Genomic DNA, 12,614 nt, shown 5'->3' with positions numbered 1-12,614 from the left:
GGTGAATAATTATTAGAACTTATGCTGCTGCAGCAAAAAAGAAAAGAAAGAAAAAAATTGCACCTAAACTGTGATGTCAGCAAAACCAGCAGAAGCAGCAAAAATAAGAAATCTACCTCACTTAAGTCTTCCAAGTCTTGCACAAGCACATCTGACAGTCCATATTTCAGTCCAGAACTCTGGCTGCCAGAGATGCTAGAAAATTTAACATTTTTTGGTTGGGTTTTGTCTGACTCTTTCCAGCATTTACACTAGCAGGACAGAGTAGAAGAAACCCAAAATAGACATTGAGCCCCAATGTATTATATCCACCTCTTCTCCCAGTTAAGTTTTTAATTTCTGATTATTATAGGACATTGGTCTGGTTACATTTTACTGAGATCCAAAGTAATAGTGGCTTAAGCAAGACAGAGGCTTATTTTCGTCCTGTAAAGAGTGACCTAGTAACAAGATTCTAACATGAGGCAATACTGGGGACTCAGCTTTATGAATTTTTTGGTATTAGGGATTGAATCCAGGAGTGCTTAACCACTGAGCCACATTCACAGTCCTTTTTTTATTTTTTGAGACAGGATCTCACTTAATTGCTTAGGGTCTCATTAAATTGCTAAGACTGGCTTTGAACTTGGGATCCTCTGCCTCAGCCTCCCAAGAGTCTGGGATTACAGGCGAGCACCACCACATCTGACTGGCTTCTCATTTTTTATCTTGACCACCCCTGCAGGTTCAAGGTGACTTACACAATATTTAAAAGAAAGAACACATTTCTTTTTTTTTCTAGAATGCACCCTGGATTTTTGCAAAGCTACTTATTATTTATAATTATTATTTGTATTATTTTTGCCTACATTCTGTTGACCTGAACTTTCCATGTGACCACACCTAATTGCAAGGGAGCGTGAGAAGTGCCTTTCTTCTGGGCATCTTTGTGTTCAACTATAAATTCTAATACTAAGGAAGATAGGCAAAAGAGATATTAGGGGATTCTAGCACTCTCTGATATATCTTTGACTTGTATCTTAACTCCACATATCCAACCAATTGGCAAATCCTGTTGATTGGACCTTTAAATTGTATCTAGAATCTAATGTTTCTCACCACCTCTCCTGCTACTGTTGTCTAATAAATAATCTTCTGTCCCTTGAATTTTTGTAGCAACTTTCAAAATGGTCTCCCTGCTTCTTCCCTTACACCAGGACAAAGCAACAAGTATTGCCCTTTCAAAATATGAAAAAGAAAAAAAATCCCATATTCTTTTAAAGGCAACCTATGGAATAAGAGAAAAAAATGTAAACTATCTATAAGGGATTAATATCCAAAATAACAAGGAACTCACATAATGTAATAGCAAAAAGCCAAATAATCTGATTAAAAATGGACAAAGAACCTTAAAAGATATTTCTCCAAAGAAACACAAATGGTCAACAGGTACATGGGAAGGTGCTCACCATCATTAATCATCACATAGTAAAATCACAGTGAGATTTCACCTCATGCCTGTGAAATTGGCTATTTTTAAAAATACAAAAAAAAAAAGAGAGAAAAGTGTTGGTAAGGATGTTGAGAAAAGGGAACATTTGTGTATTGCTGATGGAATTGTGAACTAGTCAGTCATTATGGAAACTAATATAGAAGTTCTTTAAAAAAATTAAAACTAGAACTACCATGTGGTCCAGCAACTCCACTTCTGGACATATATCCAAAGAAAATGAAATCAAAATGTCAAAGAGACATCTGCTTTGACCATGCTTATTGCAACACTTTTCACAGTGGTCAAGCTGTGGATACTCCATGAACATCCATTGACAGATGCATGTGTGACGACATCATGTGCACACACTGACACATGCACACACACTGACACATGCACACACACACACACTGCCCCCACTACAGGAGAATTATTCATCCATAAAAAGGAAATCCTAACACTGGCAACAACACAAAACCTGGAAGACTTTATGCTAAGTGAAATAAGCCCAGACAGAGAAAGATAAATATGTATGATCTCAGATGTATGGAATCTAGAAGAGTTGAACTCAAAGAAACATAAATGTGGTTGCCAGGACCTGGGAGGTGGAGAAAAGGGAGACATGTTGTCCAAAGGGTATAATCTGTCATTAGTAAGATGAACAAATTCTGGGAATTTACTGTGTTATGATTGTTGGGTTCATTATTTGACCATGGTAATCACCACACAATACATATCAATGTATGCAAGTCATCATGTTGTACACCTTGTGAATATACAATATTTATTTTCAATTAAATATTTTGAAAACATTAAAGATGTTTAAATTTAAATTTTAAAAAAGTGTTTAAATTTTTAAAAATTATAAGTCAATATTACTTTTTTTATAGTCTTCAGTGGCTTTCTATCTTCATTTTCTACAAGGGAAATCTGGCATCCTTGGAATTACCTGCATGATATGGCCCCTATCATCTGATTACTTCTTCGTCTCCTACTCTCCTCCTGGTTCTTCCTGATCCAACAACAGTGTTTTTGTAGAACTTTGAACACCCCAGTCACCTTAGCCTGATTCCATTGTACTTCCTGTTTCCTCTGCCAGGAAGACTCTTCTCTGTTTCTTCTCAGAGAAGCTCATTTGTGAATTCCTCTCTTGTGTACATTTTGATTCCCTCACCAGTATGGGAGTTCCTGTTTGCCTCATCCTTATGAACGATGGGTATTATTATTCTTTTCTATTGAAATCTTCTCTTTAAAATAAAAAAAATACGTATGAACACTTCGACTGAATTTTTAAAGACAGAATTTAAATTTTAATGTTTTTACATATATGTTTCTTCCTTGTAGGTTCAGTCTGATGCAGCACAGAACTATACCATCTTCTACTCAATAAGTGGGCGTGGAGTTGACCAAGAACCTTTAAACTTGTTTTTCATAGAAAGAGACACTGGAAATCTGTATTGCACGCGGCCCGTGGATCGTGAGGAATATGATGTTTTTGATGTAGGAATTTTATTGAGAAACATGACTTTATATTTTTATTAAACTGTTCTTCCTCTGGTACTCCACCTACTCTTTCCTGTCTTCTTGCACTCTATTTTAGAGGGTATCTTAAAATCAAAGGAGCATAGAGTGTGCAATAGTTTGGAATACTTGGTCAACACTTTATCTCAACTTTTGTTAGGTAAAGCTGAAATGAAGCAAATAAATTTAATTATAGTTGAATGTAAATTCTAGTACATTTGTAAGTTTGTTTTTGCTTATGAGATACTTTCCCTGGTCACTGGTTCCTTTTCCTCTCTCCAGGACTTGTCCACAGTTGAAAAAGATCCTTTCTCTACTGCTTTACTCTTTTCCTTCCACATGTGTGACTTTTTAATCATATCTGCTAACTAGATCAGGATATAAAACCAAGCTCAAATAAAGGCTAATAAACAAACATTTTTACATGGATGAGCTTATCATCAAAGAGAAATAGACAATTTTCCTTGTGACGTAGTAAATACTATGGGATTATGTGCCAATCTGTGGGTTGGGGGAAGGATTCCTGATTGGAAACAGAGATTGTTTCTCTAAGACAAAAGTGCTACTGGGTTGTAAATATGGGTGAAATCCCCATATAACATTCTTTACTTTCAGTTAGAAAATGTTCAACTCAGTGTTGTCATTACATACAGAATAGAAATACCTTTTATTTGACTATATATTGCCTTTGATTAATTAGCAATGAGGAAATTAGTAAGTGTATTTTGTTGGAAAAACTCTTAACAAGTATGTGGTCTATGAAGTAAAAAATTAAAAGGGCTTAAAAGTGGTAAGACTGAGAATTGTTACTTTATGTAGATCCCATAGTAGGGATTTTTCCCATTGCAATAATATTAATTGTTATTCAAGTAACTTTCTGATTATGGAGAGAATAAGGTCTATAATCCAAGTCATTATAGCCACATGTAATTCCTTAGAATAGCATACAGAGTCCCTGTATTCTTACCTAGGTATTATTTGAAGTGAAGTCATTTCCATCAAATACTAAATTTCTTTGCTCTAAAATGTATCTCCATTTGGTGCATTGATAATTTAAACAGCTTTGAATAAAAATTGTTGAAATTGTTTGTTATTGAAAAGATTTGCAGTGAAGATTGTTGATAGGGCATCCTATCCTCTTGTTCTAATCCGATGTTGATTTTTGAAGTTGCTTTTCCTTGTTTTATAGCTGATTGCCTATGCATCGACTGCAGATGGGTATTCAGCAGATTTACCTCTTCCACTGCCCATCAAAGTGGAGGATGAAAATGACAACCACCCAATTTTCACAGAAGCAATTTATAATTTTGAAGTTCCAGAAAGCAGTAGACTTGGTAAAGCTGTTTCTTTGTTAAATATGTTTGTGTACATTTTTGAGACTTTTTTTTTTTTTTTGAAGCTCATGGCCAGGTCATCCGGTGGTAACACCAGATTAGAACCTATTTATCAGAAAACTTTTATTTCCATCAATTCTAGTCAACATGTATCTTACCAGTTTTTACAGGAAGTTTTGGCATTGTCAATATGATACTAATTAATTAGAGTGGCAGCAGTTATTCAAGCTTTGTACCACATTTGGCTTATGTATTTTATTTCACCTTCTCATTATGTGGATTTATTACTATTGTCACGTCCAGGGTGGATTGAACAATAAAACTAAAAAGTAGTGAAGATGTTTTAATGAGGTTTCATTTAGAGAGTTTTTAAATGGTATCAACTGAGGACACAATTTTTTTGAATGCCTTTTATAATGAATACCGGAATAATGTTAGAAAAAGTTACATAACACTTTCTCCAGCCTAAACACTTGCTCACACATGTGGAAAATCAAAGTATTTCAGTTTACTTGGCTCTTAAATGTGTCATTCATGATGTCTCCTGAGACTTGCAATATGAAGAATAGGTATCCTGTCATAAAGTTAAAAGAATGTGTACTCCATTATGAAGGATGACTTTGCTAACTTGCCTATTAAGGATTCTCAGGGTTACTTAGACTTTCACAGCATTATTACATTTATTTTTCCTTTTTATATTTTACTTTGATAATTTGATGTTAACCTCCTTATTATCTACACATACAATTTAAAAACACAAAAATCATTGGTTTGAAGTTTAGAAAACATTCTTTTTCATGCAGTTTCTCTAACTCATGAATTCAATGAGAACTCATTGAAGTCACTTTGAGTTCTTTAGCCTGTAAAAGGAATTAATTATATTAGATGATCAACACTGTTTTTAGCTTCACAATTCTATGTCTCTGTTGCATTTTTCCTTTTTCAAAAAAAAGATAAACATTTCCAGATTTTTTTTATGTTGCAGATTCTGTTCTCTACTGTAGCAGTAGAGAACCTTGGTAAATACTTTGATGCCTCCATTAACCCCTTGTTCTTGAAGCACATCACATCAGTAGGTTTAGAACACTTAAGGCTTTTATACTAAGCAGTTGAAAGAAAACGAATCAGAGCTTAGAAAACAAACAAACCATAAAAAGGAGATACTGGGCCACTGGGCTATTAAAAGTCAACTTAACTATCTATGTAATCTTATTCCAAATAGGTCTTAATTTAGAAATTAATTGAAAGCTTGATTTGAAAAATTCTGAATTATTTAGAAGATGTAGTTTATCCTTCCAGCTAGGTTTATTACTGCAATATATAGGAATATGTATCAAAATAATTCATTATAGCCATTTTTAAATAATGCATTTTCTAACCTTTTAAATTGTAAACAAAACACAAGGTAACTGATTCTCAGCATCAAAATGTTTTATCATACATTTGAAGTCATCTTCAATAATTCTATGTAAAGAGTGTTACCTCTGGTAAGAAATACATTTTGAATTAGGAGTTCACCATCATTGTTAAAGTGTGAAAAGTGTAGATACTTCTAAACAGGCTTTGTAGTTCTGGAAATTGAAAGTTCTTTTAAATGCTCAGGTACTACAGTGGGAGTGGTTTGTGCGACAGACAGAGATGAACCCGACACAATGCACACACGTCTGAAGTACAGCATTTTGGAGCAGAAACCGAGGTCACCTGGGCTCTTCTCTGTGCATCCCAGCTCAGGTGTGATCACCACAGTTTCTCACTACATGGACAGAGAGGTAACATCCATGTTCTGTAGAATGCCATTGTACTGGGGGTCCAGCACCCTTTGCCCCTTTACTGTAATTTATTATCCTATGTATTAATATTATGAATATTAATAATATTAATATTATTAATATTTATTATTTTACTAGTGTCTTAAGACAATAAGAATTCCTTTGCATTTTTCTATTCTTTACATTCTGTTTCCTTATGTAAGAAGCCAAAAGCAATAGAAGTACAATTCAACTGGTGTTCAATAGGATAAAAAAAATATTTCTTTAGAAAATTATTATCATTATTTCTGATAAATAGGTTCTAATCTGGTGTTACCACAGGATGACCTGGCCATGAGCATCAAAAAAAATGTCTCAAAAATGTACACAAACATATTTAACAAAGAAACAGCCTTACCAAGTCTACTGCTTTCTGGAACTTCAAACAGAAGGCTGAAGACGAGTGGAATAAAAGAGAAAGGCAACCATGATGAATGTTTCATCATCTAATGCATTAATTTCATATCACCATACCATGTGCAGAAGTCAGTTGGCTTCCTGATTGCCACATCCAAGTTTTGTCCCTCTTTATAGTTGGTGCTTATGAAAACTCTCTTCCCTTAGATTTCTGGGTCCTCTCATTTCCCTGATTTTCCTTTTTAATGTGCTTTGCATCATCTTCTTATTTTCTCTATGCTTCCCATGCTATTGTTCCTCGTGTCTTCAGCGCTTCTCACCCTGTAATGTCTCCTGGATAATCTGATTCTCACCACAATTTCAACTACTCTATACTTCCTGATGATGCTCAGGATGGTATTCTGGCCACTATCTCTCCAAAAGTATGGAGACATATACTCAGGTGCTTCTATACGTCTTCCATTCAATTTACTTTAGGCACACAACATTCAGTGTATGCAAAAGAAAACTCTCATTGTCATCCCTTCACTCTGTATTCACATCTTCGGAGAGATCTCTCTTTCTGCATCTTCTGCATTGTTTGATCATATTCCTGTCCAACTATCCAAGTAGACACCTGACCACTATACTCAACCACTTTTCTTTTTTTTTTTTCCTCTTAACTTGTGCACATAATCTACTATGAAGCCCTACTGCATTCTAATTCCTAAGTGCTTTCCCATTACCCTTTTCTTTGTCCCTATTGCCACTGACTCAGGTCTGGACCACCTGTCTTAGGTTATTGTAGTTGGCGGGTAAGGGCATTTGGCTTGCTCCAAATAATGCTCAATCTTCCTCAAGACTCTTCTTTCTAAAACTCAAATATTTCTACTTTGTATATTCCCTGCTTCCCATAAAACTTTTCCTCATTACCTGTTAAAGCATAAGTCTAAATTTTTAGTTTGTGTCTTTGTTATTTAACCTCTGCCTACATTTTCAGCTTTAGCCTTCTCTACCAGATTCTTACAGTATATGGAAATGTGGAAATCAAATACAAGCATGAAAATAGAAGCATGTGCAATTGGGTTTCCTTTGTGAAGCTAAACAAAAGTATCCATGATTAAACATGGGTTTTGTTTTCAGGTTGTAGACAAGTATACATTGATAATGAAAGTCCAAGACATGGATGGTCAATTTTTTGGATTGATCAGCACATCAACGTGTATCATAACAGTAAAAGATTCAAATGACAATGCACCTACTTTCAGACAAAATGCTGTAAGTATGTAATATCAAAATCTATCTCTGCCTTGATTCTCTTATTTATTATGTAATATGAATTAATAAAATATTTGTCATACTTTGAAACATATTTTGTGAATAAAAGTTTATATATAACATAAAACTCATTTATTCTTATTAGTATTTATATTATCTACCTTTTATTAAAAGCCAATAACATTTGAGTCTTCATATGTATGGAAGTTCTTTTATTTAAAAGATAACATTTAATGAAGCAATACTACTTGTGATTCATAGTTTTAAAATATTCTGTATATAAAAACGATAAGAATAGTGTTTTGGTTTATTTATTTATTTATTTATTTTTGTACCAGGGATTGACCCAGGGGTGCTTAACCACTGAGCCACATCCCCAGCCCATTTTATTTTTTATTTTGAGACAGGGTCTCACTAAGTTGCTTAGGACCTCGCTAAATTGCTGAGGCTGGCTCTAAATTGTGATCCTCCTGCCTTGGCCTCCCCAGCTACTGGAATTACAAGTGTGCGCCATCATACCTGGTGCCTGGCTAAGAATAAGTATTTTTAAAGAGGAAGAAATATTGTACTTTCTTTGAAGTTTTTTTTTTATAAATCAAATTTTTAATGAATTCCGTTTCTTTCAGTATGAAGCATCAATAGATGAAAATGCCTATAATGTGGAAATCTTACGAATACCCATAGAAGATAAGGATTTAATTAATACTGAAAATTGGAGGGCTAATTTTACCATTTTAAAGGGAAATGAAAATGGTTACTTCAAAATCAGCACAGACAAAGCAACTAATGAAGGTGTCCTTTGTGTTGTAAAGGTACAGTAACAACAACTTATTAATAACTTGGCAACTTCACATACTTTTAATCAACTAAGTAGTTTCAGATCATGGACTCTACAAACTCAGAGAGAACTTAAACCTATTTAGTCTGACTCTTCCTATTTGAGGCCTGCCTTTTCTGTAATTTTATTGTTAGTTACTAGTCTTAGAGCATATGCTTGACTATTAATTTTAGGATCTCTATATTTCCATTGGCAACATATTCTATATTTGGAGGGCTCTGTTTCTCAAAGGTTATTACTTTTACTATGCACAAATTATTTTCCTTATTATCTATAAGGAAAATCTTTGGTCCTGATTCTACTTCTAAAACTATTTAGAATTGATAACAATATTTGGAAAATGCTGCTATATCCCTTTTCTAAGATATATTCCCAATTCTTTTAACTCTTACGTAGTATAATTTAGAACCACATGCTTCTATTCTATTCTATCCTCTATTCTACTAGTCTTCTTTCTATTTATTTGTAGTTTTAAAAAATTAGTACTTTATAGGTATACACAAAGGTGAATTCACTATGGTATATTCATATATGTACATAGCGTAATTTGGTCAAATTTCATTCTATCTTTTCTCCCTTTTCCTGTTCTTTTACTCTTCCCCTCAATCTCCTTCTTCAACTCCACTGATACGCCTGCTTTCTCTGATTGCTATAAATATTGATATGCTGATTTTAGTTCTTTTGGATAAATGCCAAGGACTGGGATAGCCGAGTCATATATGTTTCTATTCCTAGTCTTCTGAGGAATTTCCATACTGATTTCCAAAGTGGATGTACTAATTTGAAGCCCCACCAACAATGTATGAATGTACCTTTTTCTTCACATTCTTGTCAGTAGTTATTATTGTTTGTATTCTGATGATTGCCATTCTAACTAGAGTGAAAAATAAAATCTCAGTGTAGTTTTTTTTTATTGTAAACAAATGGGATATATGTTATTTCTCTGTTTGTACATGGAGTCAAGGCATACCATTGTGTAATCATAAATTTACATAGGGTAATGTTGTTTGATTCATTCTGTTATTTTTTCCCTTCCCCCACCCCTCCCACCTCTCTTTTCCCTCTATACAGTCCTTCCTTCCTCCATTCTTGCCCCCCTCCCTAACCCTAACCCTAACCCTAACCCTAACACTAACCCTTCCCATCCCCCATTATGTGTCATCATCCACTTATCAGCGAGATCATTCTTCCTTTGGTTTTTTGAGATTGGCTTATCTCACTTAGCATGATATTCTCCAATTTCATCCATTTGCCTGTAAATGCCATAATTTTATCATTCTTTATGGCTGAGTAATATTCCATTGTATATATATATACCACAGTTTCTTTATCCATTCATCAATTGAAGGACATCTAGGATGGTTCCACAATCTGGCTATTGTGAGTTGAGCAGCTATGAACATTGATGTGGCTGTATCTCTGTAGTATGCTGATTATAAGGTTTTGAGAAATGGTGGATTTGTTTGAAAAGGACGCTGGCTTTACATTTCTAGACAAGAACCAAAAAGAGAGGGCACATACAGTGGTCATTCACTATATGAAGGAGACTTACACGTCAACAATAACATAGTGCCATCTCTGGTACATAGACCTATTTGTAGTTGTTTCCTTTCAAAGAGTTTTCAGGAATGATATACTATGGAAAGTTCTGTCCAGATGTGAATAGTTAAATATAGAATCTGAACATCAAACTTCTCCCTATTTCAGTTTGAATAGTAAACACGAGCTACTTAAAAAATGAAACTTTATATTGAGAGTAAAATAAGAGAAAAGAAGAAAATGGTATCAATTATTTTTTCTACCTTACTGGCCCATCCTTTATTTGGACTCTCCAGAAAACCAAGTCTACAATAATGTAGGTAGATACTTAGAAAGAGGATCCCTGGAAGCCAGCGTGAAAATGGGTGAGGAAGACAAGGAAGGATGAAAGCCAATCAAGTCTGAATTCTTGGGTGTTCAATCAGTCAAGGAACCTTTTAGATTGTATCTCAGAATTATCTGTTCAAAGATGGACACCTTAGGCATTTACCCATCAACTCCCATCCTTAGTACCCATGCTCTGTTGTTTGAAGGACAACTTCCCTGTACTTCTGGGCTGGGTTGTGCCTGCTGTTTGTTGAAGGAGCTTTCTGACTTTGGAGGAAATCCTGAATCTGTAGAGCTGAATCTTTGGGTGCTTTCGAGGTGAACCAATCAGTGTAGATGAGATCTGTTCATCACAGTGACTGAACTTAATGGTGGACTGAAGGGTTGTGGTGTATGATTGTTTTTTATAAAAAGTGTTGCTGTGCATTCTAGTGTAGTTTCCAAGGCTGGAGACTTCTGGAGTAAAGTCATTCAATTCAAAACTGGTGTAATTTCTACAGATGTTTTGTAGAATGTTTTCCCTACATCTCCTTCTCTTCCCTACCACACACATCATTTTTTTTTTTTTCCTCCTGAAAATAAGTCAAAGAGATAGTCTGAGATTTAGGGTGGATATTTTATGCCAACTGCAGTAAGAGACCCAAACTCAGAACTTTGAAAGTGATGCCAACCTGCTTCTTAGTCAGAAGGCAACTCCTTAGGTTTCCTTCATTCAAGGCCAGTACTCAAGGCCCATTTGGAGAAACTGTATCATTAACATTATTATTATTTAAAAAATACTGATGGTTTTGTCTTGCTCAGGGAAGCAAGATTTAATATTAAGAATTAAAATTTTATCTTTTTGACCAATTAAAAATAATCACTAGTAAACTTTCTCAACAAATGCATTTGAAAAAAGAACCTCATCACCGAGTATAGGTAAATATATTCAGTAGGTCTTTTTCCCCAAGGAATACTGATCACAGTTATTAAAGTTTTTGTCCAAATTTCTTTGAAAATTGTAGCCTAGATCCTGGAATATTTCTGATTCCAAGTGACTTATAAATATCAGTTTCACTTCTTGTGAATATCTTCTGGATTCTACTCCAGGAGTCCCCAGAACAGTGGTTAGATGTCATACTCTCCTATTCCCTTTTAGGTTTAGGCATTGTTTTCTCCAATTCATAATAACATCAACAATACAATAACCTGAGGCTGATGGAGGTAAATCAGTTCCCAGAAGTTGAATATTCAGTAATTATTCAGCCTGGAGTACAAACCTGGTTAATATTGCTCCAAAGCCAATGATCTTTCTATTACTTCCAGATATACCCCATTTAGCCCACACAGCAATGGTATTCAGTATATCATGGTGTCCATTTGCTGCTTTTTATCACAGAATCCAATTATATTCTCACATTCACACCTGATAGTAAACCAACAATTGCAATAATGACTAACATTTATTATTCACTGAATGCCAGACATCGTGTCAAGGGCTTAACATGTAGTATATAGTATTTGTTTTAGATGTCCATAGATAATTAACTTATAATTAATACATCATTTATTTTTAATTAAAGTTTTGAATAAGAAGCCCATTCAGAAGTCCCAAAGTAAAAGTATGTAGTAAGAAGTCATTCACCCGTGTTCCCTAGCCACTCAGTTCTTGGAAGAATCAATAAATGTGTTACCCATTTCTTGGTAGTATTTCAAAGGCGTTTGAAAATGTGTTTAAGGAATTTTTTATCATGTCTTTATTAAGCAAGTATTAACATATCTCTGAGATTAATTTATTTCCACCTGTAATATTTCATGGTATGAACGTAGAGTATTTTTAACCTGTTCCCTATCTATGAATTTAGATCATATCATTCCTCATTCAACAACTTATCTTTGAGACAATTACCTATTAGATATAATGTTCTTGTTTTTAATAGCTATATGTTATAGATTTTAGAGTATAATACCCATGGCATGAATATAAAATGTTTTGCCAGCTTTACCAATGGAAACTATAATCTCTTTTCTGAATTAAAAGTATGCTACAATAAATAGCCATGTATACATATCATTTTAAAATAATGGAAGATAAATAACCAGAAATGGAATTGCTTAATTAAGATCATGGCTATTTTTATGTGGTAAATTAATTTTTTAATGTTCTGTCCTGTTGAGAGTTT

At 34.2% G+C, this 12,614-nt stretch overlaps 1 protein-coding gene across 3 annotated transcripts in view; it reads left to right on the top strand.

Annotated features, from left to right (window-relative positions):
• Dsc3 (desmocollin 3) overlaps positions 1-12,614 on the top strand; it is a 49,173-nt gene that overhangs the window by 16,501 nt on the left and 20,058 nt on the right. For all 3 annotated transcript variants that reach the window (XM_047526573.1, XM_047526572.1, XM_047526574.1), the window contains exons 6-10: positions 2,816-2,971; positions 4,182-4,326; positions 5,929-6,095; positions 7,614-7,748; positions 8,375-8,560. In XM_047526573.1, the coding sequence (XP_047382529.1) occupies positions 2,816-2,971; positions 4,182-4,326; positions 5,929-6,095; positions 7,614-7,748; positions 8,375-8,560 (789 nt within the window). The remainder of the gene's footprint in view (positions 1-2,815; positions 2,972-4,181; positions 4,327-5,928; positions 6,096-7,613; positions 7,749-8,374; positions 8,561-12,614) is intronic.

This window comes from Sciurus carolinensis, chromosome 15 (genome assembly GCF_902686445.1).
Source record: "Sciurus carolinensis chromosome 15, mSciCar1.2, whole genome shotgun sequence".
NCBI classification, from domain to species: domain Eukaryota; kingdom Metazoa; phylum Chordata; class Mammalia; order Rodentia; family Sciuridae; genus Sciurus; species Sciurus carolinensis.
This window is presented reverse-complemented; position numbering and strand designations above follow the sequence as displayed.